General features: G+C 43.2%; 2 protein-coding genes across 2 annotated transcripts; one reads left to right on the top strand and one right to left on the bottom strand.

Annotated features, from left to right (window-relative positions):
* Positions 1-362: 362 nt before the first annotated feature.
* On the bottom strand, positions 363-20,976 carry LOC113027269 (voltage-gated potassium channel regulatory subunit KCNG4-like). Its single transcript, XM_026176890.2, has 3 exons — positions 20,546-20,976; positions 15,015-15,854; positions 363-10,605 (listed from the first exon to the last, which is right to left on the bottom strand). Exons 2-3 carry the CDS (start codon positions 15,771-15,773, stop codon positions 9,769-9,771), a joined length of 1,596 nt encoding a protein of 531 aa, XP_026032675.1. The 5' UTR covers positions 15,774-15,854; positions 20,546-20,976; the 3' UTR covers positions 363-9,768.
* Positions 4,410-5,470, top strand: LOC145429752 (uncharacterized). Its single transcript, XM_080303747.1, has 3 exons — positions 4,410-4,570; positions 4,650-4,779; positions 5,133-5,470. Exons 1-3 carry the CDS (start codon positions 4,507-4,509, stop codon positions 5,245-5,247), a joined length of 309 nt encoding a protein of 102 aa, XP_080159873.1. The 5' UTR covers positions 4,410-4,506; the 3' UTR covers positions 5,248-5,470.
* Positions 20,977-25,601: the final 4,625 nt, after the last annotated feature.

Consider the following 25,601-nt stretch of genomic DNA (forward strand, 5'->3'; position numbering starts at 1 on the left):
ACAATGTTTTGATGATTGGGTGACAGGTTTTCTTATTTGTGTGAAGAGTTTTGCAAAATTAGCCAATAGTTACAAAAAATGTGCTTAAGCAATCAGAAAAAACTGTAAATGCCGGCTTTGTCTACCTTTGACTCAAAGTCCAAAAGTACAAACAGGTGTTCTGTATTATCAAATGGTGTGTGTGTGTGTGTGTGTGTGTGTGTGTGTGTGTGTGTGTGTGTGTGTGTGTGTGTGTGTGTGTGTGTGTGTGTGTGTGTGTGTGTGTGTGTGTGTGTGTGCTTTTCACTCGTCATGTTCCTCCTGACACTACACCTTGTGCTGGATGCAGGTTTAGGAAACACTGAGGCTTCTGAAAGCTCAGCTCAGTAAGTAAGTCAAATTTATTTATGTAGCGCTTTTTGCAGATCACAAAGTGCTTTACAACAAAGAAAATGAAAAATAATGGAAATACAACAAATAACAATGTAAAACAGTAAAATACAAAATAAAAACAACAAATTAATTAAAAGCTTGCCTTTATAAAAATGTCTTCAGCTGCTTTTTACAAGAATGAAAGGAGTCTGTACAGCGTAAAATCAGTGGGAGAGAATTGCACAGCCGTGGTGCCCGAAAGGCCCGATCACCACGAGTTTTAAATCGAGCGCATGGGGCCACCAACACTCTCTGACCTGTTGACCTCAGAGCTCGGGAAGAGGATTGCAGTCTCAGCAGGTCACATATGTACTGGGGAGCCTGACCATGTAGGGCCCCAAAGGTTCAAACTAAAATGTTTTAAAATGAAACCTAAAACTTACAGGCAACTTCTGCCTTTTTAAATGAAATAAAGTAAATAACACAATTTTCTTCCTGCTGTAATTGATGCTGTGATCAGATCAAACTTCAGTCACAGTTGAGTCAAAGGTTGAATGTATACCTTTATATTCTTTTGGATGTTTGCTGTTATAATTTCGATCAGGGTTGATGTGCATACAGTACATGTGCTAACACATGCATGTGTGCAGCGAGGATTGCAGGAACAGGAGCAGAGGTGAAAGGAAGGAAAAGGAAACTGGCTTTCTTTCTCTTCTTCCCTTTTCTCGATGTGCCAAAAATACCAAAGGACAAACATTTATTGTGAAACTCTTTCTGAAGGTCCTAAATGTGTAAAGACAGATTCTCAGAAGCGTCCTTTTTCTGGTGGAAGTGCGGCCCAGGCTGCGAGTGTCTAGACTCAGACGTGTTTCTGCTTCAGACTTCAGAAGTGAAATAAAATAACAGAAAAAAGTTATTTTAGAACGTTTTCTACCCTGTTCATTACAGGAGCTGGTAACAATAGTTAGCTCACGCAAAGCATCGTCCTGCTCACTTGACTGTTTGCTCCTTTAAAAACAACCTAAGTTAGCCCTTCTCTTACCAGCCGTCTTTTACGTCACTGACACAAGACAGACGCCAATTATCAGCTCTGGAGAAGACATCATGAACGCTTCCTGTCCATCCAGTGAAACTGTTGGGAAGACAACGTTGGAGAAACGTGAACATTTTCTTTGTACTGCATAATCTGTAGATTCTGACAGAAATCTGCAGCTATCCTCTGAAGCAGCAGTAAGGATCATTATTAGGCCAACTGTAGAAAACACAATAACTTTATAACTTAAAGCAAAGTTGGGAAACGTAAAGTCCGAGGTCTTTATATTAAGGCCATCAGTCACACATACTGTTGCTCTGGGTGTAAACTGAGCGCGTTGTGTGTGACGTCTTCTTTTGCGCATGCGGCGCTTTGAGCGTTCACACTAGAGCGCGTTTGCTGTCGCATTTTATTTGTTGTGCAAACAAGCAGAGAAAAAAATCGGATTTGATCAAAAAAATCAGAATTGAGCATTAAGACCTGCAGAGTGAACGCAGCCTAAGCACAGGTCGTCTTCCACGTCCCTGTGCTGTGGTGTGCCACATGGCTCTGTGCTGGGGCCTTTATCACTCCTAACATATCTACTTCCCCTCCAGCATGTTTGGAGCTCCTTTGAGGACATCTGCTAGCACTGCTACACAGACGATATCCAGTTATACATTTCTTTCAAGCCCCAAGATGTTTCTAAGCTGCAGATTTTGAATGAGTGCTTAGAATCCGTTAAAGTTTGGATGGCTGACAACTTCCCCCAACTTAACGAAGGAAAGCCTGAAGTCCTTGTATGTGCTGCTGACAGAATGTACCTAAGATGATGAATGCTCTCGGTCCTCTTTCAACATTTGTGAAATCATCTATCAGGAACCTCGGGGTAACCTTTGACCCGGCTGTCAAATCTCTGGTTCGGTCCTGCTTTTATCACTTAAGAAACATTTCCAAACTAAGTCCTATTGTATCTCGTACTGAACTGGAAAATGTCATTCATGGATTCATTTAATGAAGACTGGCCTACTGTTCACTGTTTACATGTTTAAACAAAAACCCCTTGAAGCGTCTACAGACTGTTCAAAACGCTGCAGCAAGACTTCTGACCAAAACATCGAAGTACTCGAAAGGTTTTCTCATGTCTCACAGAGGCATGCTCACTTCCAGCGTTCTGGCTTTTCTGTGGTCTGCCTCACACATAAAATAACTTTAGTGAATTCAGTAAATAGAAGAAAATAAATCTTAATCAGCAGAAGTTTATCGTAAAACCACAACTTCTTCACTGTGACGTATTTGACATGTTTAGAAGAATTAATAATTCATGGGAGCAGAAAGAGGAAGTGGAAGTAAAACAGAAAGTATTTCTGTTCTGTCTTTAATTCACCTTCATTCATCTGCCAACACTAAGTCTGAAATTCATTTTTGCTGATGCTGTTTTGATTAAAAGACAAAGTGCTGTACGCAGTGTTAGCATCGCTGTTCCAATCACTTCACTTTGATTTATTGTTATGTGACTGCACTCGTCCTCTACGTGCTGTGAGTCTCAGGGATAGTTCAGGGTGAACCGACTGAAACATCATTCATAAAACTCGTTCAGTGGTTCCAAAATCACACCTCGCTGATGGCGCAAGAACTGCAGCCAACCAGTGACGACGTCCTCTGTGCCTGTTGTACAGATCGGTCCTTTCAAAGCATCGATGAGGTCTGACCCCAAAACTCTAATCACAAACCTTATTAACATAACAGACTTTAATGAAGTATTTCCTTTAATTACACCTTCTTAACAAACGATTCTATGTGAGCCTGCAGCTTAATAGCTCATAATTATGGTATGTGTTTTCAGAAGCGCCTGTGAGGTGTCCCTCTGCTCCCAGATCTAAATTTAGCTCCAGGTTAATTTCTTAAGGACGGCATGTGGAGCTGCAGAGAGCTGATGAGCAGGGCAGGAAGTCAGACTTGGGGATGGCACACAGCAGCCTGTCATTTTTCAAAATAAAAGACCTTGTGCAGACTAAACATAGGTGTGAAACGCTCCCAGTTTGTCTCCGAGGGTCCCAGACAGAGCTGCAGTGCATTTCAGGAACTACACACTCAGGCAATGGGAGGGTGTAGTCTCTGAATAATCCTTCTTTGTATCAGACAAAGGAGGATTATTTTCATCTTTGCATCGTGCAAAACTACCGTAGAGTCCCGTGACTAAAATATGGAGCAGAAAATGAAAATAAGTCCCCTTTAATTACGTTTTACTACAAATTTTTTCTCTTCTCATCGATATTACATCACTCTCGCCTTTCTGCATGTGGGTTCTTTCTGGCTTTTTCCCGCAGTCTGCAGCACATTAGACTAACAGGTGATTCATGATTGGTCATAGGTGTGAATGGCGGTCTGTCTCTGAGTCAGCCCTGTGACAGACGGCGACCTGCTCAGGATGTACCTGCCTCTCTCCCTATTGGCTGGGCTGGGCTGTAGCACCCCTACAGCCCTGACCTGGAATAGCAGTAAAGAAAGCAGATAGATGTTTACATTAGAAAAGAAAGAAGAAGAAAGACGTTCATGTGGCATTAAATCATTGAACTGCAGAGTCCATGGCGGATGGATCGGCTTCCCCGAGGATTATGATGAGGCTCCTGCAGAGAGCTGATGTGTGGAAAGCATTTAAACAGCTGATGTAGGATGAAACCTCCACTGTGTTTTACTCCTGAACGCCACGATGCAGCTTTCATTAAACATCGTCACGTCACGCTGCCATCGATCACGACTGCGGGTAAATAAAGCGGACTCTGTATTTGGATTTGGACCTTCTAATGGAAGTTAAGTGGACGTTTTGTCACTGTGACACTCTGAGAAAGCTCTGTGTGGTTTGTGGTGTACACAGCTGCTGAGGGTGTAATTTTCAGATAAACCTCAGGCTTTAAAATCAGAGCTGTTAAACTTCTTCAGAGAATGCAGCACAAAAACGATTTTTGTTTCTCTGTATTAAAGAAAGGAGAAAAGAGAAGTGGAACCAAAGGGGAACCGTGACTTCTTAGAACACACTGAGCCATGAACGTGGACGTCGGATATAAAGGGAGCAGCGAGCAGGTCGGAGCACATCAGCCCTGCACATTCCAACAGAAGAACATCTGTCTGTGTCGGGAACCATGAAGACTCTGCTGGCTCTCACAGTCCTGACGCTCATCTGCTTCCTGAAGCACAGCTCTGCCAGTGAGTACCGCTGACCTCTGACCTCTGAGCGCCGTGAGTCTGAGCTGCACTCGTATTAACTCTGTGTGTGTGTCCACAGTGCCAGTCGCTATGGAAATGGTGATAAACGGTGTCGAATGCTGCGAGGTCGTCACTAATAAAATCCACATACCAGTGACAAAGGTGACGAACGTGACGATGACCAGCGGCTGCAACCTTGAAGCGATCATGTGAGTAAACACAGAAAGTCATGTGACAGGTGTTGAACATTCATGTTATCTAATTTGGAGTTTTGAGTTTTGCAGCTGGCATAATTACTTCGTGTTACTGTGGCTCCCTGATCAGCTGCTCAGCTGCAGCTTTAGTTTTAGTCTCTTTGCTCCATTTTTGGTCTCCAAATCATTAGACCTGTAAATCTGCTTCATGTGATCATTCTCACTGGGTTCATCATCCGTTCCACTTTTTTAAAATGATTTTGAATGAAGCATTTTTACGTGTTTTCGGGTATTTTGTGCCTTTCAGCTTCTTCCCATCACTGGTGCTGTGCACGTTCCTTACAGTGTGCATTGTGTGTTTCTTACAGAGTCACCACTGAGACCAAAAAGAAGTTCTGCCTCGACCCTGAATGGAAACACGCGCAGATGCATCTGAAAGAATTTAAGAAGAAATCCCGACAGTCAGGAGCCCCGAAAGTTTGACACGTTGTTCCTTTGTGGGCGTGTCCGTCAAGCATCAATGATTTTTACAGCTCGGTGCTCATGTTCATGTTTGAACTGTGACAGAACTTAAACCCAATATTTCTGATGATTTCAAAGAAAACTGAATTATTTAAACCTTTCATGTGTTTTGTTGTTTTTTTAAACTGAGATAATACCAAGTAGTACACCTGAACCTTTCAGAATAAAAGACTTTTGAACTTTAGTATTCTCTGCTATTTATTTTGGAGTTTGAATCTGAGTTGGATGTCTTCCTCACACACAAAGGTTAGTCATGGAGTTCCACAAGCTTGTCACATTATACGTGCTGTTCTTAGATAATATTATGAGACGTTTCAGTGGAGACAGTAAACAGCGATTGTAGCTCTCCAGAAGCTCGACGCGCCACTTTGTCCCTCTCAGGTAGACGGTGACTCAATCCAGAATTATCAAAGTCAAAATTCAAACAGATGCAGAGACACTGAGAGGTTAAAAAAAACCCTTCCTGTCCCCTATCAAAATAAAAGCATACATTTTAAGCACAAGAACTCAAGCTAAGAACTTATTCCATTATTCTTAATATGTCAGTCTGTAAATATTCCTTCCAATATAATACAACTCATATATCACCAGCAGGGTGCGCCAAAGCACCACTACAGCTCTTTCAATACAGTCAAAACTGTGGTGTCCACTACTCAGTGAACTTTATTTATTAATATCAATCAGTTTGTTTATTTCATTATTAGTGCAGCTGATGATCTGCATGTTTGATTTGGATATTATGGATTTACGCCCTTCCTGATTCAACCGTCCTCATTTATCTAAGCTTGAGACTGTTGCTAGGAGTACACGGTTTGGGGGCGGGGCTCATAAAACCTAGGACCGCTCATGTGCTGCTGTTTAGAATATTTTGTGGTTTGGAGTTAAAGTTAGAAGAGCGAGGCTGAGATGGTTTGCACATGTGCAGACGGGGGAGAGTGGATATATTGGATATATCGGACAAAGGATGATGAAGGAGAAGATGCAGGGGGTGAAGGACACGTGAGTGTCACGCCGTTAGCCTCGTCTCCTGTGAGGACAGCAGGCCGTGCGGGTTGGAGGAAAACAAGAAGTGATAGAAGAGAAGAACGAGTGCCTGTTGGACTTCAATGTTCCCATTGTTTGTAATTTAAACCGAAGCCGTCGTGCCAACAAGTGTCAAACAAGTTCTGCAGAGACAGAAAGAGGCTCTCGCACAGCCTCCATCTGCGTCTCGAACACGAACGATAACAGCAGATGTCAGCGTGACGACACATCTGAAGACAGCCATGCACACAAAGGCAGCAAACACAGAAATGATCCGTCCGGCTTCCAGCACAAATCATTTGGAGGAAAAGTGCAGCTGAATTTAAACTGATGACAAAATCTAATAATGAGATACATCAAAGTCAGACCTTTTGGTTTTTGTTCAGAGTAGAAATGTGCATGAAGCTGAGACGGCAGAGTTACAGCAGCTCCAGTTTATTTCAGCCTGTTAATGTGTATGAGCTGCACAAATGAATGTAATTCAGGGCAAAAAGCACAAACTCCCTGCAGATTTCTCATCTGAAACTTTTCTGTTTTACTGAAAGGAAACACAGAAATTCGCCATCTGGAGCTGATTTCCTGCCAAATTTCAGCATCATCAGTCTGCCTGCCCGTCTTACAGTGAGGACCATATTTGATCTGACATTACATTTCTATCAGCAGAGGTGTGAATAATTCTGTCCAAGATTTAGACGCCATCAGGAGGCTCCACTTTTATTTATTTTTTTAAATGTTCTAGATTTGTTTTAAGCTGGGAAAAGAAGGCAGAGTGAACGAGAGGATCACACAGACACAGATACATAACATCTCAGTCCACAGGTCCAGTTCAGGGACTCCAGTTAGCTGAGGTGAAGTCTAGCAAAGAGCTAGCAGCTACAGCCACCTGTGTCACCATCCACCTGTCAGTCAGTGATGCCACGCCCCTAATAATACAAACTTTAATCCAGGTGAGTTATAAAACAGGTGTTATGTTAGGAAAATTATCTATAGAGATGAAACAGTTTGTGTATCAGGCTGTAAACATGTTTGTTTCTGCTGTAAAGCTTTAACATGGGAGTCTATGGGGACTGACTCACTGCTGCCTCTGCTGGACGGTAGAGGAACTGCAGGCTTTACGGTCATTTCTGGTATTAGCCGGTCACTGAAGGAGGGTGACTTTTGAATTTAAACACTGTTTTAGTTTCTTTATAATAAAGCTCCACAGGAAGTCGTTACCACAGTGTGTAATTCATCGCTGCTGACTGCAGTGTTGCATTTTTCTCATTGCTAACTAGTCCTTCCATTCAATACAGTGCAGCCCACCATCTCCTTCTCTAAGGCCTCTTTTTAAGTCACATTTTTCTGTCGTGTAGTCATTAAAACTGCTCGGGAGCTTCGAGTGCAATAAAACAATCCAAAGCATTCATCACAGCAAATGAATCCAAGTGTAATTTTATTTTAAAAATGCCAGAAAGACGTGAGCGGTTAAAGAATGAAGGACACGAATTTCTGTGCACATTAAAGGACCGAGTTGGTGGTTCTCAAAAATGCTTCGACACCTCCGCTGATTGGTTTTTAAATGACTTTCTTCCCTCCAGGCTGCCATCGACTCCCTCTGAAAAATCCTCTCTGAGACGTGACGGCGTCTGTGCTGTGCAATCCATCACAGTGAAGTTTTCATCACCGGCTTCTGCGAGCACCGATGGTCCATTCGAGGACACTCCAACATCCCGAAACTCGAGAGCCGGGTCAGCGTCACAGTCCGAAAGCAAACGGGAAGAAAAGACGATGCTGAGAATCTTCTTTCAGTTATCTGATTAAAACTGAAAGAACCAAGAGGAAGAAATGTGATCTTCCATTACACTGATGCTCTCCAGACAATCATACTGTAATTAGATTGGTGCACTGTGTGTGTGTGTGTGTGTGTGTGTGTACAAAAATAGTGTATTACTACAGACACAGTGTCTCCTAGCAGCCACAGAGAGGAGTAAGATTATTAAGACCACAGTTTGGAGCTCCTCAGAAAACAAAGGGAGAATTCAACGTTCGGAAAAGGCTTTGGGAACGACTCATTTCCAGCTCCCTGCTTTTGCTCTGACTCACGATACCAAACAACGCTTTCATATCTTACTGAGCGTTGAACTCTTATAGCTCCTCCCCCTTTTAAAGCAATCTTCTGAGTGGCTCACAGACACAAAGGTTTGAGCATGGGGTGGTTCTGCACTCACAGCCAGGGCTGTGGACTGGAGATGACCATATAAGGAGATCCACTTGACATCACAGAGAGCCAACGATAGACAAACCTGCGATAAACGGAGCGTGTAGAGCACAGCGGTGCACAGGGATTACTTTACATACGCCGAGCTCGTCATTAAAAACAAACACGGCTGGAAACAGGACACTTGAACCTCTAACATCCACCAGGTCAGCAGTGACGTGTGCAGAGTTACAGTCGGACTTTGTTTTAGCTGCAGGAAAAACCAGAAGATGTTATATTCCTTTTGTATTGTTTTTTCCCTAAAATTTTTAAAACTCCATAAAAAGTGATGAATGTTCAGCGCGGCTGCGCGGTTTAAGCCGTTATTTTGATTATTTGTTACAATCGTTCACGGATTTTTCGATGGTTTCACATCTGTACAAATATTTGCACCAAAATAAAATAAATTCATAACATTTTTTCGCAAAACTTTGCAGAAATTTAAATCAGCAGGGTGCTGTTTCCACTTTTACATAATGCAACATTCCTGTAGTTATTCTTTATAAATGAATATCTGCAGATGAATCAAGTGTTCGTTCATCTCCTAGAAGGAAGATCTAAAGTCTGTGTTTGTTGTTCCTGCACGAGCGACGTTTTGCTGCTTTGAAAAACAACTGCATGAGGTAACAACAGATGTTTTGCCAGTAAGCTGACCATTTTCCTGAAGCTCTCATTACTCACCGTGGTTAGTCGGCACTTATCTTTGACCACGTGAAATGCGATTTGAGTGTTTCTCTGTGAGTGGATGCTGCACAGCCTCGCTGTCATGGACGTCTGAGCTGATGTTGGGTGATTGTTACTCTACAGTTCTGGGTGTTCTCGGGTTATTTGTGTTGCTTTATGGTGCAGACGCAGCTCTCCTGCACTCTTTGCATAACATCTTCTTGGTTAATCAGTGGAGCCGGCGGCACAATGCAGGGGACAGCTGCGATTGGCTCACGCAGGCAGGTGGGCAGACGCTGATTTAGGGAGCGCTCGATTTCCTTTTTATTGGAGGAGCCAAAATCAGGATCAAGATCAGATTGATGTAAACAAACCTCAGTGACCTGGTGGAAGTTAAGAGGCGACTACAACCTGATAAGTTGGGGACACACTTTGATGGAAACATGAATCTAGAGCGCGGAATATTATTTTGTTCATCGCACAATTGCTCCAGAGTTTTAATGTACGGGAAGGAGAAAGTTTTTAACACATAATGAACCAAAAGTGTCACATGACCTCCATCAGAACGCTGCAGACGGAAGCATGGGAGTCTTGCTCGACTTCATCCCGTTGTTCCCATTCTTCGACACGGATTTGAGCTCATCTAGTGAAGAATCATCCTTGGAGCAGCTCTTCCCCGACTCGGCGGCTATTTCCTCGTCCCGCTCCTCCTTCCACACCCGCTTGTACTCCTGCTTGAGCTCCTGATATGAGCGGGAGAAGGTGTGGAAGATGGAGGTGGCCGGGAACGCCATGATGAGGATGCCGCTCAGGATACTCGTCAGCGCCACTATCTGTCCGGGGATGCTGCGCGGCACCATGTCGCCGTAGCCCACGGTGGTCATGGAGATGATGGCCCACCAGTAGGAGGCCGGGATGCTGCTGAAGCTGTGGTGGGGGTGCGTGGCGGCAAATGGCGCCAGCTCGCTCTCGGCTAGATGAACCAGTGGTGAGAAGAGGGTCACGGCCACGCAGACGAACAGCAGCAGGAGGCCGAACTCTCTCATGCTGCGCTGCATGGTCACCCCGAGCGTCTGCAGGCCCAGAGAGTGGCGAGCCAGCCGCATCACGTAGAGGATCCGCAGGGCTCGCAGCAGGCGAAGGATCAGGCTCAGTTTGTCCAGGTAGCCTCTGCCGGCCCCCATGATGACATCCTCGTGCGACTCGTCTTTGATGTCGACCACCAGGGACACGTAGTACGGCAGGATGGCAACGGCGTCGATGATGTTGAGCGGGCCGCGGGCGAAGGCCAGCTTGCTCTGGGCGTTGATAAATCGGAGCACAAACTCCAAGGTGAACCAGGCCACGCAGATGGACTCCACCACGAACATGTTGTGACACTTCTGGGAGCACTCGCCCTGCAGACGGGGACAGAAACACGGAGCAAATATAAAGTGTCGCTCCATCGATTTCACACTTGATGCTCAGATAGCCTCAGAAAACAGTGACCTGCGAGGCCCGCTGCCTCTCGCCGTGCCAAAGGCAAACGGCCTCTCGGTTTTCCTTACCATCACTTTAATTCCACGTCTGCCTGCACAAAGGGAGAAATTGGAAAACATTTAAAAGCTGCAGAGCACTTACATTGATTTCTCTGGAGGTGAATGCTAAAGAAAAGTGTCTGTTGTAATAAGAAGTATGCGTCGCCTCAGGGAAAAAATCCATTTTTATTCCAGTGTGATTTTAACAGATGACAGAATGATGACAAAAAAAATGAGAAAGAAAGACGCCCGAATGAAGAACTGTCCACAAATACCAGAGCGACAAAAAGAAAAGTGAAAATTACAACCTGGAAGAACACGGGCTTTTCTAACTGCACATAATGTGAACGACTTCTGACGAGAAGACGCCGTCGGGCAGCTTCCATCAAGCATTAAAATTTATATTTTTAATCTAGAACTCTGTGTTCCCTGATAAAATACTACTCCTGGAAACAGGTGAATTATTTGTGAGGGAGGTAAGATTCAGGAAAGGATGGTGAACCTCACCTTAACTTTCTGCCTGCTACTTGGTGAAAGCTGTATAGTAAAAAGGATTTTCCTGCTTCCATTCTGCTTTCTCCTGTTTTACGCCATCAGATCTTCTTCTATCCTGTTCCAGCCATGATGTGCATAACAAACATGACCAGATAACGAGGACAGTGTATGCACAAGTAATCCATGTGAACCGGAATCACTTAGTTTACCACAGTTTTTTTCTACTTCTGGTTCTACATGATGTCATAGAGAGTATCCAATCAAAAGAAAGTGGTCTTAAAGGGTGGCCTGGAAGTGGGAGGAGCTAAATAAGGGCTATCTCTATCTGTAAATCATACAAAACTTCTCTAGTGGAGTCAAAGGATAAAATATGAGGCTGCTGTAAACTGTGTCAACATAGTGCTTTATGCTAATTTACTAATTTCATTGAGTGGTGTCTTTAGAATTTGGCCTGCGCTGATTAGTTGTAGAGATATAAGGTGAAATTTTGTTTTTGAAAAGCAAATCTGTCAGATCTTATTTTTTTCTCAAACCATGACTCCTGATAATTAACATTAAATGAAAACACTGCATTTTCTGTAAGCTAGCGTTAGCACGATTATCTCTGCAGCAGCACCATCCACCTTACAGGTCGGCCAGATTCAGAACTTTCAGCTTCTTTTAGCGCTCACGTCCACACTTTGATTTTCTGTCGGCTCGATTAGTCCGACCGACTGCAAAAACGTTCGGGAGGAATCGATTTATTGTCTCCAGCTCACAAAAGCCAAATTCAGACTCTTTACACTGACAACAGCAGTCAGCTCTGCACGCTGTCTCCTTTGGTTACCTCAGACCGCCGGCAGAAAACAACCAGCAAACAGTCACGCTGACAGAAGCTGCTTTTCAATCCACGCCTGAGCCCCATTAATGTGCTTTAATTTGTCTTTTTACTGTCATCGCTCTTTCCATCACTGAAGTTACACTGATTTATAACCGCACCTATTTGTAATTACAGAGGATTTATTCTCCATATCTGTATTCTTGGACTTTTCTGTGGATGCCTTTGTCTCATACTGAGTTGGGTTGGCAAACATAAGGCCCAGGGGCCAGAATCAGGACCACTGGATGAATTTGGAAAATGTAAAGGACAAAAATGTTCCACTTTAAGCTTTTCATAAGTTTTACAGCTTTTCCTACTGATAAAAAAAAATCTCCATGGCCATTCAGAACACACCAAAACAAACAACTAATAGATAAACGATATATCAGAAAGCTTTTTTAATTATCTGCCATCCAAATGTATATTTTTACAGTAGAGTCATAGTAAAATATATATATATATATATATATAAGTCTTAGAATCACTGGATTTTCTGCACAAACAATTATTTATAAAAATTTCAAATTAAATCAGCGTTTCTGTATCACTGAAACTGTGGGATAAACTGTTGCATCTGTTCTTTTTCTTATATTAAAATATCTCAGGGATCAAATGTGCAGTTAGACTGTACATGTACATGTAAATACTGTTATATTACTGTGATGTGATTAATGTGTTAGCTAAGAGCTGCTTTTACACATCCAGCCCACACATCGCACGTTCATCTGTAGTCACATCTCCACTCTCCTGTCTGCTGCTGGGTGCAGGTACCGTGCAGCGTGTTTATCACTGCGAGCTTTCTTGTTTTTTCTAGAAACTTCTGTCTGTAAATATCACAGTGAGAGAGAACAAAATCTGCAGCTCTGTCGGCATCAGTTTACCTGTCAGTTAATCACAATCAGCCCCACTTTGCATCACAGCTACGTGAGCCGACGTTAATAGGATGAAATATTTAGTGTTGTGGTGGAAATGTTTCTCAGTCAACACACAGTCTGCTCTGTGAAGTTTTCATTACTTTCATTAAATTTCCAGCTAAAAATCATCCTTCGCTAACGGCTCCGCCACTGAGGGGAACGACCCAGAGAGCCAACTACAGCAGAAATGATGTTTTCATCTCTGCAACACATAAAACTGTAAGTCAGGAAGTAAACAAGAGCTTTATAGCAACAACCGGCTCTAACCAGCATCACCAGGTCTCCTCTTCAGCACCATTTTCTGCATTAGATCATCTTTTTTACAAGAAGTCCTCCAACAAAGCAGTCATCATAAACTAACAATGTACCATGAAAATCATCATGTAGGACTGTTTACTGTCCACACGAGCGCACAAACCGTACCACCGCTGGAGTGCACGCTGTTCTTGGACCATCTGAAAGCTTCAGTTGTTAAGTTTAGATGCAAAGACTCTTTGGTGAGGAACAGAAAGCAATTATGCGCCATGTGCAGCTCTGTAGAGGTAGCAACACGATCACACATCACAACATTTACACATTCACACAAACTTCTTCTTCTGTCACCTGCTCCCTGCAGTGATCACCAAAACACATCACCTGCCTCCATCTCACCCTATCCCAGCATCCTCTGTCACGCCAACCCCTTCTTTACATCCATGAATCCCTTTAAAAGGCCTCTACTGGTTAGCCAGTTTTCCTCTTTCCTATAACCTTTCCTGGTTCATTGGCACCTGTGTGGTTACAGTCCTGAATAATATTTACATGTTTTAATTTAGATATTTCAGAAAAATCCCCTTCCAGACTCCAGTTTAGCGGTGAGCGCAGCTACAGTGCTACGTGCTATATAGAGTGTGAGCTAGCATTGCTGTGCACTGCTGAACTCTGCAATTAGCCCGAATGTGTGAAGAGGAACAAACTGGGTGAGTCTGTGATGCTGCTGACCGTTAGAAAGAAGTCTTACACACTTCCATGTGTTTAACCTGTTAAGTTTCCTGTTCAAAAAGGAAATTCATTGTATTTCTCTGCAATTATAAATTCTGTGTAACCAATCTTGGTATCAAAATAAAGTGAATACTTGTGAGATTTCATCAGAGGTGTAAGTAGTACTGCAGATGTTACTATTTCAAAGTTACTGTGACTCAAACATAGAAAAGTTAGATTTTTTATTTCCCTTGCCTCATTTTTTAAAGTGTTTTATAGCACATAACACCTTTGAAAATATGCTCTGGGTCAAATTTAAGTCCAGAAAACCGCGTAACTGTTTGGCATCTTCGCTTTGTTTGGTGGTTTTAGAAATGGTTTACCTGAGATTTGAGCAGAGATTTAGAGGTTTCCGTGGATACCACACATATGACTTTAAACTATGACTATAACCTTGGCTAGGATGACATGGGGGTACATACAGACAACCTGACACTGACTGAACGGAAACACACAGACTAAATACAAACAAGGGGAGATCAAGGGAAGTGGCCACACACTGGGAAACAGCTGACACAAACAAATCATAATGACGCCACAAGGGAAGTGTAAACTAGGCACATAGAACAAGACAACAAGACCTTCAAAATAAATAGGAAGCATGATGGGATTCAGATGTGACCTGAAGTTGACAACAGGAACCATGCAGACATAACATGACAGGTAAGACACGCCCAACAACAAGGGGAACTTGGGAAACTATGGGAACGGGGGAAGATGACACAAGGAGTCTAAATGAGCACAGAACTATAACTAGGCAACCGAGGAGCTAAAGAAGACTAAAAGAACCAAAACATAAACAATGAATATCAAAATACAATGAAACGCTGGGTTAAACGACCCAGGACCGTGACACAGTGGCCCCAGATGCAGACGTCAGGTTCAACATTCAGCCCTATCCCAGAAATTTCTTTTTTATTTAAACCCATATTTAAAACGTTTTATGCATTTCAAACTGATTCCACAGGCTGTTTTATAAATTCTGTAAGCTCTGTACCCACCTTCGTCTCCTCATCTCGGAGGTCCGGCATGGTGCTGATGCACAGACTGATGACGGTGACCATCACCATGACGATGGAGAGGCAGGCGAACATCTTCCCGGCCAGGCCGGAGTGAGGGTTCTCCACCATATCGCGCAGCACCACGATCAGTCTGCGATAGCCCTTTTCCGTCTGTGTGCTGCTCTTCTTCAGCATCATCCTCTTCTGCCTCCACTCTTCCTCCTTACGCTCCCGCTCCGCCACCTCCTCCACCCGGGCCATCATGCGACGGCGGCAGCAGCGCTCCATATGTCCGGGGTCCACGCCCCAGTAGTCGAGCTCGTCGTGCAGCGAAACGGCACATAACTCCCGGAGCAGACGCAGTTTGCCTGCCGCCAGGAAGTTGAGGATGACCCTAAAGGCTGTTGGGTTTCGGTCGAAGAAGAACTCCTGGCAGGTTTCGTCGTAGTCGTCGCAGAGTCGTGCGATCTCCTCGGGGGTGGTGCAGAAGCGCAGGCGACCCAGACGACTCTGAGGAAACTGCTCCAGGGTGCTCCAGGGGAAGGTGTAGCGGTTGCCACCGACATTGATCAGAACCTGCAAGGTGCGGTCGACCACGTATGAGGCCTTCGGGTCGCGCAGCAGCTGGGCGCGCTGGAAGTAAACGCCTTTGAGGGTCTCGGTCTCCGGGATCTCGGTGAAGAAGCGGTCGAGGCTGCTGTCGTCGCTGCTGATGGAGTAGGTGCTGAAGTCGTGGTTGGCATTGCTGATGATGGGCATGCTGGCAGCTGGATGTGTGACGGGATGGATGAGATTTTATTATGTCCGACTGACCGCAGTTTTACGGAAGCTCCACTGAAACTGTAGGGAAGCAAAAAGACAGATTCAGTCTGTTGAAATCTTCCATTAATTCAAACTTGTTTGGCTCCAAGGGGCTCAATAGGGACCAACATGTAGTGAAGGAAGTGTCCCAGACCTCCTACTGATATCAAATCCAAGTCCTTTTACGTCACTTATCGAGACTTTTCATGTTCATGTTTTAAAGTTACTCCAAATCAATCATCCTTTTTTGCAGAGAAGACTAAAATATCTTCCTTAATGTTCCCCACTCGTACCCACAACATAAAACTATTAGGAAATGTTGTCTGACACATTCAATTAACTGCTACATCGGTGTTAAACATCCAAATTCAGAATGATTAAGAAGTTTTGGCTTGAAGCTTGACGTGACATCAGAGTCAGTATTGCAGTTTTCAAAGCGAGCTCTCGCTGTCATAACCTGTCAGATACCATCAAGAAACAAAGAGCAGTAAATGGGATGTGAGCAGGACGCCGGTTTCTGATGTGTTTAATCACAGACAACACTGAACAGACATATTGAGCCACAGCAGCAAAGCAGCCCGAAACGCGGAGAGAGAAGATGAGGCCTCTCGCATATTTGTGCGAAGCCTCATCTTCTGTAATGAGTCTGATCAAAACAAATCAGCGTGCCAGGAAAAAGAGTTCGGATCGCTGCAGTCGCTGCCAGGAGAACAACAACCCTCAGTGAAGCACAGGACCATGAATATCACCCAATTTGATGAGTATCTTCTAAAATACTGAATGTCAGACTCAGTGGCAATCATTATTAGTCTGCTATGAATTTGGTGATGGATTCTGAAGTGAACTTATTGTGTTATTTTTTCTTATTTCCTTTCATATCTCCTGTGCATGTGTTGAACAGTCATAATAAAAACTGATTTTCAAATAATGAAATGTGTAGGTACAAATAAATACCCAGATTCAGACAATTCCTTCTATTCTAGGAGCTTCTTTGATGATGCTGGTGAGGGGATATCCCAAATATGGTCAAAAAAACCCCACCCACCTGCTGTGTCCGAACGTTTATTCTCCACTCGGGAGTGAGGTTCGCAGGGTGACAAAGTTTTCTTTCTTTATTCAGTATTAAAGGTTTTTTCTGTTCTTTAGAAAGAATGCAGAGTTTGGATCAACAACAGCTGAAAACCTAAAGTCGACTCTCAAGTCAAATACAAAGCAGGATTTTCAGCTAGGCTAATGCTAAAAGACAAAGCTATCCAGTTTTTAAGTGATGACGTGATGAACCCTGCTTCCAGGTCCAAACTACTCTGTTTATTAAAGCTGTTGTGATTTTAACATGTTTTAATGCTTTGTATCTTGTTCTTTTTAATCTCAACAAGCCCCTAAAAACAGTCAGTGATGACTGTCGGCCTCTCTCAGTTTTTATTACCACTGTTAAATTTAAAGCTCAGTGTTTAAAACCTTACAATGTAACTCCAGCCCATGCAGCAGTATATGAATGACTAACCTCGTATTGTGGATGGATTATCTCAGTTGTTCTCCTGACTGAAGTTTGGTCCTTTTACAGCATCCTGCCATGCGATTGCATTTGTCCCTAACCATCGGGAACCCTCACGTTAACTTTTATTGAGTGGAATAAAGTTAGCGTTCATCCTCCAGCTTCACTGTGTTTATGCTATGCTAACAAGCTAGCTGTGTCGCTAGCGATCACGTAGCACATCATTATATAGCAGCTAGCCCAACTTCAGTAACCCTACAAACGTCACTGCTGTTTAGTTTTCTGTCTTCATTTATGTTGGAAGTGATAACAGAGCTGTACGTTTGAATTTGTTTCAGAAATCTCTCGGTCAGAACATGCTATATCATGCTTAGGTGGAAACTAGCGAGCTAACTTCTAACTCAGTTAAATTTTAAAAAATTCTGTTTTCGTGAATGACTGATTGTGGAGTAAAGCGCTTTGGGTCCTTAGGGACTAAGTAAAAGCGCTATACAAATACAGGCCATTTACCATTTACATTACCATGCTTACCTAGACGTAGCTAAGATAAGAATTGTGCTCACCCTGAAACCCTATAAGAACAGCTCATCCAGTTTCCATATGTTTTCTGCTCTTCCGTGTTATATGATCATTTAGACCAGAGGCTGAGCCAACCTGCTGATGAAACAAGACAACGAGGACAACGATAAAAAAATGAAGCTTTTTGTTGAATAAATCAGACACTGATCCTGATGTGCTGTATTAAACTATCTGGGCTTCAGGTGTCAAATCTGACAATATATACAGCTGTAATAATTCTTCCATGCCAGTCATTAAAGAACAAATCAATGAGTCTACATTAGTTCGTGTGTCTTTTTCAGTAAAATAGAAAATTGACTGAAAGGGGAAGAAGCTCTCAACACTCCCCGTTTTAGCCTCGACACCCTGCACAGTTTCTTCACACCAGTTCACGCCTCAATTTGTGTGACTCGACGGTGAGACACAGTGATGGCGTGAACGAACCCAGAGAGTAGAAAATGCCTGAGAATCACCAAAGAAGCTCTTTCAGCTCTACAGGTTCGAGCAGCAAGTAGTTTCACCTCGGCCTGATGTCGACAAGATGAATATAGAATCTGCTCGTATGAAAGCAACGTGGGTTTGACAGGTCGCTCAGTGGGAGCTATAAAAGACTGAGATCCTCACTTCTCGTGACAGCGAACCACACTTAAGTTGTAAGTCATGCTGTAAGTACATTTAAGTAATGCATGAATAATTTTAAGTTTACAGGAAAGGAGGAGTCATTTAAGTACTGCATCAATTTTGTGGTAATTGTGAAGCAAAACAAACAAAATTTCCCCTTTCATGTTGTAAGCATGCTGTGCTACAGATTTAGATATTTATTTTTTCATACAAGTTAATAAAGGAAAATATTTATAGTGTTTAAATAAAAGGACAGTTTAATAATACAATGTCCCAAAAATTACCCCATGTTTACAACACAAGATCAGAGAATATTCTTTGATTTTCTGCAGAATTCCCATTAAATTACTTAATAAATGAAACCACTTTAAATTACTTACACAGTACTAAAGTTTATTTACATCACATTTCTTTCATTTTCTGTTAAAAACCGACTTGTTACCTCCTTATTTTAGTGTATGTACCTTTAAATATTTGTAAGTAAATACAATGATGTTGTAATTTCAAATAAAATCCCATGCTGACTCCCCTTATGGACTCTTGTCTACATCGTTCCTGCAAAAGCAGCCACCTCTGAAGCTTTCTTGTTAGACACAAAGCAGTTACACAAAGGAAAACCGTGCGTGTGTGAATGGATGTGCAAGACGTGGTGTGTAAGGCACTCTGTGATCAGGTAGAGTAGAGCCAGTCCACTTCCTGGTTTGTGTTGCTGATGGCTCTGTCCTAGATTCTGTTTGAGTGCCATGCTGCTCTCTGTGATCTATGATCCCAATTTCAGGCACACGTCAGGGATTATTAAAGTGAGCAGGATGCACGCAGCTCAATTTGGAGCCACAGCAGAGAATCTCAATACTTTATAATTAAGAAATATAAAATTGGGAAAAATCATTAAAACTTGTTTAAGTATAGAGTGACGGAGGGAGAAAGTCATTTTAATCCGTTTACTGTTAAATCTACATAACAGTGCAGTGTGTGTGTGTGTGTGTGTGTGTGTGTGTGTGTGTGTGTGTGTGTGTGTGTGTGTGTGTGTGTGTGTGTGTGGGTGTGTGTGTGGGTGTTTCTAATGAACAGGAGGTTTATTTAAAAAACATAATTTGGTGAAAAACTGACATTTAATGGTAGTATGAGTGCAAACAGATCCTCTGTACACTCCTGCAAAAGCTGAACATGTTTCAAAGCCTTCAGCGTTCCAGCCCAGTCTTCATTTATGCTGTGCTAATGTAGCGCCTCTAATATCAACAAGAGGTTTCAGGAGTGAGGCCATGTTAAAAGCAAAACTACAAAAATTGTGTTGTCTCAAAAGATCATTTCCTCCTTCATAGCACCTGTACAGGGGAGAACATTTTTATAACTCACCTGTTTAAAGCTTATTAAGGCTTAAAGTTTGCATCATTGGGGGCGTGGCTTCTTGAATGACAGGTGGACGGTGACACAGGCGGCTGTAGCTGCTAGCTGTTTGCTAGCTTCACCTGAACTGGACCTCTGGACCACTTTTTTTTTGCTGTTGGAGCATTTTGACATCATGTGACCAATAATATGGCTGCTGTGAAGTCACTGCACTAACAGACCATCCAAGAAGGTTGAGCTCTGGTTTTTAGGTTTGATTTTAATTCTTACTCAGCAGTAATTACCAGACATCTGTGTCTGTGTGATGCCTGAACCAAACTAGCTAGCACTCCAAAGAAAAGAAAGAAACACATAAAGTAATTTTTTTTTTAAAAAGCTATATGTAAATAAGATAATCAAAAACATCATGGCTGCAGTCCAAGTTTTGTTTAAAATGTTGAAGCCAGATACCAGGGGATGATGTGACTGTAGAGTCCTCCATCTTTTAGCTACAGTCTAAAGCTTTCCTCAGCCTCTCCGACCTGAAACCAGCTGTCAGCTCATATTTTTTTATTAAAATGCGAGCTGAGCCACTTTCTCGCTTAAGATCTGAGATTCAAACTCAATTTTTGAAATTAAAGTTCAGCCTGAACTTGACACAGAAATGAGGGACGGACCCTGAACTACACCCCGGCCAAAGTTCCGTACAGGCCAGGTGTGATTCACTCACCTTTCAGCGCGGAGACGAGCCGCCTCGGCTCTTTAACGTGTCCCGTTCATGTTCTCTAGAAGACGCTCCTCGGCCACTGAGACTGGCGCACAACCGTCCGCGTAACTGCGCCAATTACGAGGCACAGGCGCTGCTCCGGCTCCAGTTTCTGAATCCAGTCTGAAGTTTGGGCTCGGTGTGTGTCCGTGCACCGTCACCGGGCTACACGCACACGTCGCCTCTCCAGCAGCTCCGGAGTTGGAGGGAACGGAATGAAACGGATTTCTTTGTGCGCAGCTCGGCGCTCGGTGTCCGCTGACCCCCGCCCCCGCCGCTTCCGAGGAGACGATAAATGCGATTACCTAACGGCGGTGTCCTCCTGAAACCTGCCGCTGGATTTTCATCTGTGTTTGACAGCAGGACCGTCCTCCTCCCCCCTCCCCCCCATCCTCCTCTTCCTCTTCTCACACCCTCCCATCTCCAGCCCTTCTCGCCGATGCACTGTAAAACACAGACAGGCTGAATGTGCTGGAAGAAGTTTGGGGCGGTTTTGTCTGATGTGAGAGACACGAAGAGGTAAAAGAAAGAGACGCGTGTAAAAGTTTAACCATTTAATCTTCAGGATCTTTTTGAGTCACTAACAGCTCCACAGCTCTGAGGTCGGACCGGATAATTCACCCTGCAGGATTTAAACTTACAGCAAGTCTGTGTGACTCCATCACAGGTCAGAATGAGAGCATGCAGCCCTCTGGCACAAATCACAAACACTGATGGAACAGAAGCAGCAAAAACTCTCAGCTGCAACAGTAAGTCTGATGTAACCAAGAGAAAAAAGAAAGCGCGCTGCATCCATTCTGATCAGAGCAGCGGGTCTACTGCACAGCCTCTTTATTAGCCAGAGCTGTGCTTCTCACATCTACATGCAAGTGGATTCAATTTCATGTACACACTCTGTAGACTCCAATTTGGTGCTGCTGCACTACAACGGGACCCTACTGTACATGCGTTCTGCAGGCCTTCTAGAAAATAATATAAAGCTTGATTAGACGCCTGATGACTGACACCACAGACGACTATGTTCTTATTTTCTATTCCTGGAGGGACATACGCAGAGTTAGTCCCTGTTTTTGTTCAGATACTCAAAACTAAATGTCACAAATTCCAGGTGGTAAAAAACAAATGATGAAAAGCTGCAGTTCCTCTAACGACCAGCAGAGGCAGCAGCGAGTCAGTCCCCATAGACTCCCATGTTAAAGCTTTCCAGCAGAAATGAACATGTTTACAGCCTGATACACAAACTGTTTGCTCTGTGTGGATTATTTCCTCCTTCATAACACCTGTTAGCATTATAAGGGGCGTGGCCTATTCGTGGCTGTAGCTGGTAGCTGTCTGCAAGGCTTCACCTCAGCTAACTGGAGTCGCTGAACTGGACCTCTGGACCATGTTTGTGCTGTCTGAACCTTTTTAATGACATCATCTGACCTAAAAGGGAATGCACAGAGATTACATGCACTCACACAGTTTATGTTACTCGTGTGTGTGTGTACATATATATTAATTTAATGGTTTGTGGAAAAAAACAAACCAACAATGCTGTGAAACATTAAGTTCTTCTTCTAAACCTGAAGACAACAAATGAAAATGAAAGTTGGAAGTCAATAAAAGACAAATTTAAAAGAAACCAGGGGCGCTTTAATCTACTGGATAAAAAGCCTGTCTGGTATATTTTTTTCAACCTCACCCACCTGCTTAGGTGAACTCTTTCGGTCCCTTCAACAGTAAATATATTAGAAAGAGAGAAAATATGTTCCCTCCAGATGTAATTTGCAGTAAAGCTGTGTAAAAATGTCATGTTTTAAAGTCAGGGTTGCTTTTTAGTTTGCTGAAAACAGCCGTGACAGAGCTCCTACACACAAACCTGTGGTGAAAAACCACAGGTTTGTGTGTGTGTGTGTGTGTGTGTGTGTGTGTGTGTGTGTGTGTGTGTGTGTGTGTGTGTGTACAATGCGACAGCTCTGTCACCTCCTACAAAAGGTTGCCGGAGCAATCTGTTCAACCAGATATTAAAGGAGGGTAACACATGCGCGCTACTGCCAGTCCCCTCATCTGCCTGGGTGTGCTTCCTGTATTTCCACTGTGTCCATCAATAAAGACCCAAAACAAAGGTTATGTTATGATAATAGGTTCAGTCTGGCCCTGCCTTAGAGAAAGACCCCCCCCCCCCCCCAGGGTGAAAGGGAGGGGTGAGGCAGAAATAGCTTTGAGCTATTTTTTGGCTTTTACTTTTAAACCGTATAACCAGCTGATCGGGAGCCTCATTCCTCAAACCTACCAATCGTTTATTACACGGCGGTCACATTATAGCAGCGTGCATGTCACCTTCAGAGCGCCTGTTGCTCTGGTTATTAGATCTGGACTGAAACCACCTGCTTCTTGTAAAGCAGCAATGCAAATCATCAATGACATAATAGTGTGTGTTTTCCTGTGTGTGTGACTGCATTTGTGACACACACACACACACACACACACACACACACACACACACACACACACACACACACACACACACACTAAGGCTCTGTGTTTTATCTTCTGTCCATTTTATTAATCCTCTCTGCGTTTGGACGCCAGCCTGCACAAACTTTAACAATCAGGCTTTCGCTACACTTAAACAAAAGCTTTTCAGTAAAATCCAGTTTATACAGAAGAGCCACGAGCAAGTATGCAAGCAGCTGTGCGCTGTAAAAACATGGGAGGGAGAAGACACACAAACCTGCATGTACAACAGCAGCAGTTCAGCAAAGTCAGGGCCTCTCTGTTAGCTCAACAAAACCTTTGGAGGTTTTTTCCCAACAAAGTCCAACTGAACGCTGCCTAGACTGTATATAAAAGATGGGCATGTGGCTAGCTGTAGTGAGGTGCAGAAGTCCCATAAACCTGCACTGTTGCTGATGACCACCAGGGGGCGACTCCTGTGTTCGCATGTAGACTGTGGGAGAAACAAAAATCAATCAGTCAATCATGAGAGTATTTCACTTTTCATGCAGGTGACTGCAGCTCAAAGTGCTTCACAGATGACTGAGAAGCAAAATCATAAAACTGTAATAAAACAAAGCAAAAAGCATATGGTGAAAAGCAATTTACAGTCATTTAAGCTGCTTTCAGCTCCTGAAGATTCTCAAGGGTCACCCCGGTGGCTCCCTCCATATTTGATTTGACAGATTTTCCTAAACAGACAAATTATTAAATAATTAAAATGAGATTCAAATTAACCTAAAAGTCCAAAAACAGCAGGTCAAATAAATGATGTCAAGAAAATGTCGCCACCACAGGACATTACCTCCCCGCAGCATTTAGCTACCCTACTTCTTACATTATGCCATAACAAGCAATACAAGTGTGAGGTCACACACTGACACAAATCTTTATTCTAAAGAAGACACACACACACACACACACACACACACACACACACACACACACACACACACACACACACACACACGCTTTCTTTTACTGTTTGACTCTGGACAGCTGTTCTGCTGTAGAACTGGAGGCCACAGCGCTGCAGGTCTGATGCTCATCGCTGCTTTGGTTACATGCTGAAGGCTCTCGCTGCTCAGTGTTAACATCACACGTCTTCGCCTTGTGTCAGCCTGCTGTCTCTGAAGATGCTTTCTAAGAGTCGGTGTCCTGTTTGCAATTTGTCTTCTTGTCCTCTTGAACAATAGAAATCAGAGTTCATATCTCCGCTCCTCTGAAACAGCAGACCACGCCTTCATTTCCCCCCTCAGAAACTGAAGTCAGCTGATTGTAGTGTGAGTGCAGGAATAAATATGGGTTCATCTTTGGTCAAACTTCCACGTCCTGCAGAAGAAAGAACATAAAGACATAACTGTTTGCCTAGTAACTGTATCCAATACAGTTATACGTAACAGTAACATGTTACTTTGTAACACTTTACACAGAGTACTGGTTACATCATAAAAAAGACGAAACTGTAGACGAGGAAAAGAAATTCAAGTAAAATAAGTCATATGTATAAAGGAAGCTTGTGAAGAGGCAGATTTGAAACACTTTCCTCGTGAGCTTATGGTCTCGGTCACTAGTTTAAATTCTCACTGAATAAAACATGATGTTCATTTTCAGCTGATGTTTTACGGCAGAGCTACTAAGTGACTGACGAGTCACGAGCGCATGAGTGCGCGTAAGTGCAGTGCAACAGTCTGAAAAACCTCTGTTATATCATCTTTTCCACTACTTAAAGCTGCTATCATTATGAATATTGCCCATTTATTTATGATGAAATAGGAGCTATTCTTTTTTATTGTTCTTTTATGCGAATGGTATGACTGATTGTGTCTGTTTGTCAGCACCAAGTTCAGCCGTGCTTCTTCTCTGTAAGCTCGTGATTACGACAACAATGAATTTCATCTTATAAATCCAAAGATGACGATGAGAGAAACGCTCGCTCGAGGGTCAGAACCCCGACTCTGATGCCTGCATCTGCAGCTCTGTGTTCCCCTGTGGTCGGTGTTCTTCTGTCTCCATCTTCACATTTCCACCTGTGTCTCACCTGCTCCTCCGTCTTTGTTGCTTTGGTTTTTGTGTCTTCAAGTTTGTCCCCCGTGCTTTTATAGAGCTCATCTTTATTTTTTCACGTCTTCTTTAGTTCCTATTTTGAATAAGTTAAAAAAAAAAAACCAACACGCTGGTGGTGCAAATAAAGTAAGAGAGAAATGATGCAGAAACTCTTCACATTTGTGAGTCAGTATTTTTCAGTGCACTTTTTCATAGCTGCACATTAGAGTCACAAAAATGCGTTACACTGTTCTTAAAATATCATCAGGGAAAAAAACAGTTAAAAATGCATCAGCTTGGAGCTGATTGAACGAAGCAGATCAGGTGTGCACAACAGGTTACTATAGCGATCTACCTGGGTTAAAAAAGAGGCGCCTTTGTGACACTGAAGACTTTGCCTCGGGCAGGAAGTCAGCAGGAGGACAGGAGGTTACGTGACAGTTTTAGGAATGGAAGGGTGAGCAGACAGGTAATTAACGGCCATCAAACACTTGAG

Source organism: Astatotilapia calliptera, chromosome 1 (assembly GCF_964374335.1).
Source record: "Astatotilapia calliptera chromosome 1, fAstCal68.1, whole genome shotgun sequence".
NCBI lineage: Eukaryota > Metazoa > Chordata > Actinopteri > Cichliformes > Cichlidae > Astatotilapia > Astatotilapia calliptera.

Coding starts and splice junctions, on each gene's coding strand:
- LOC113027269 (XM_026176890.2), bottom strand. CDS start 15,773: ATGCCCATCATCAGCAATGCCAACCACGACTTCAGCACCTACTCCATC. Junction 10,606..15,014: donor TCCGAGATGAGGAGACGAAG/GTGGGTACAGAG, acceptor CCCCGTCTGCAG/GGCGAGTGCTCCCAGAAGTG.
- LOC145429752 (XM_080303747.1), top strand. CDS start 4,507: ATGAAGACTCTGCTGGCTCTCACAGTCCTGACGCTCATCTGCTTCCTG. Junction 4,571..4,649: donor CCTGAAGCACAGCTCTGCCA/GTGAGTACCGCT, acceptor GTGTGTCCACAG/TGCCAGTCGCTATGGAAATG. Junction 4,780..5,132: donor TGCAACCTTGAAGCGATCAT/GTGAGTAAACAC, acceptor TGTTTCTTACAG/AGTCACCACTGAGACCAAAA.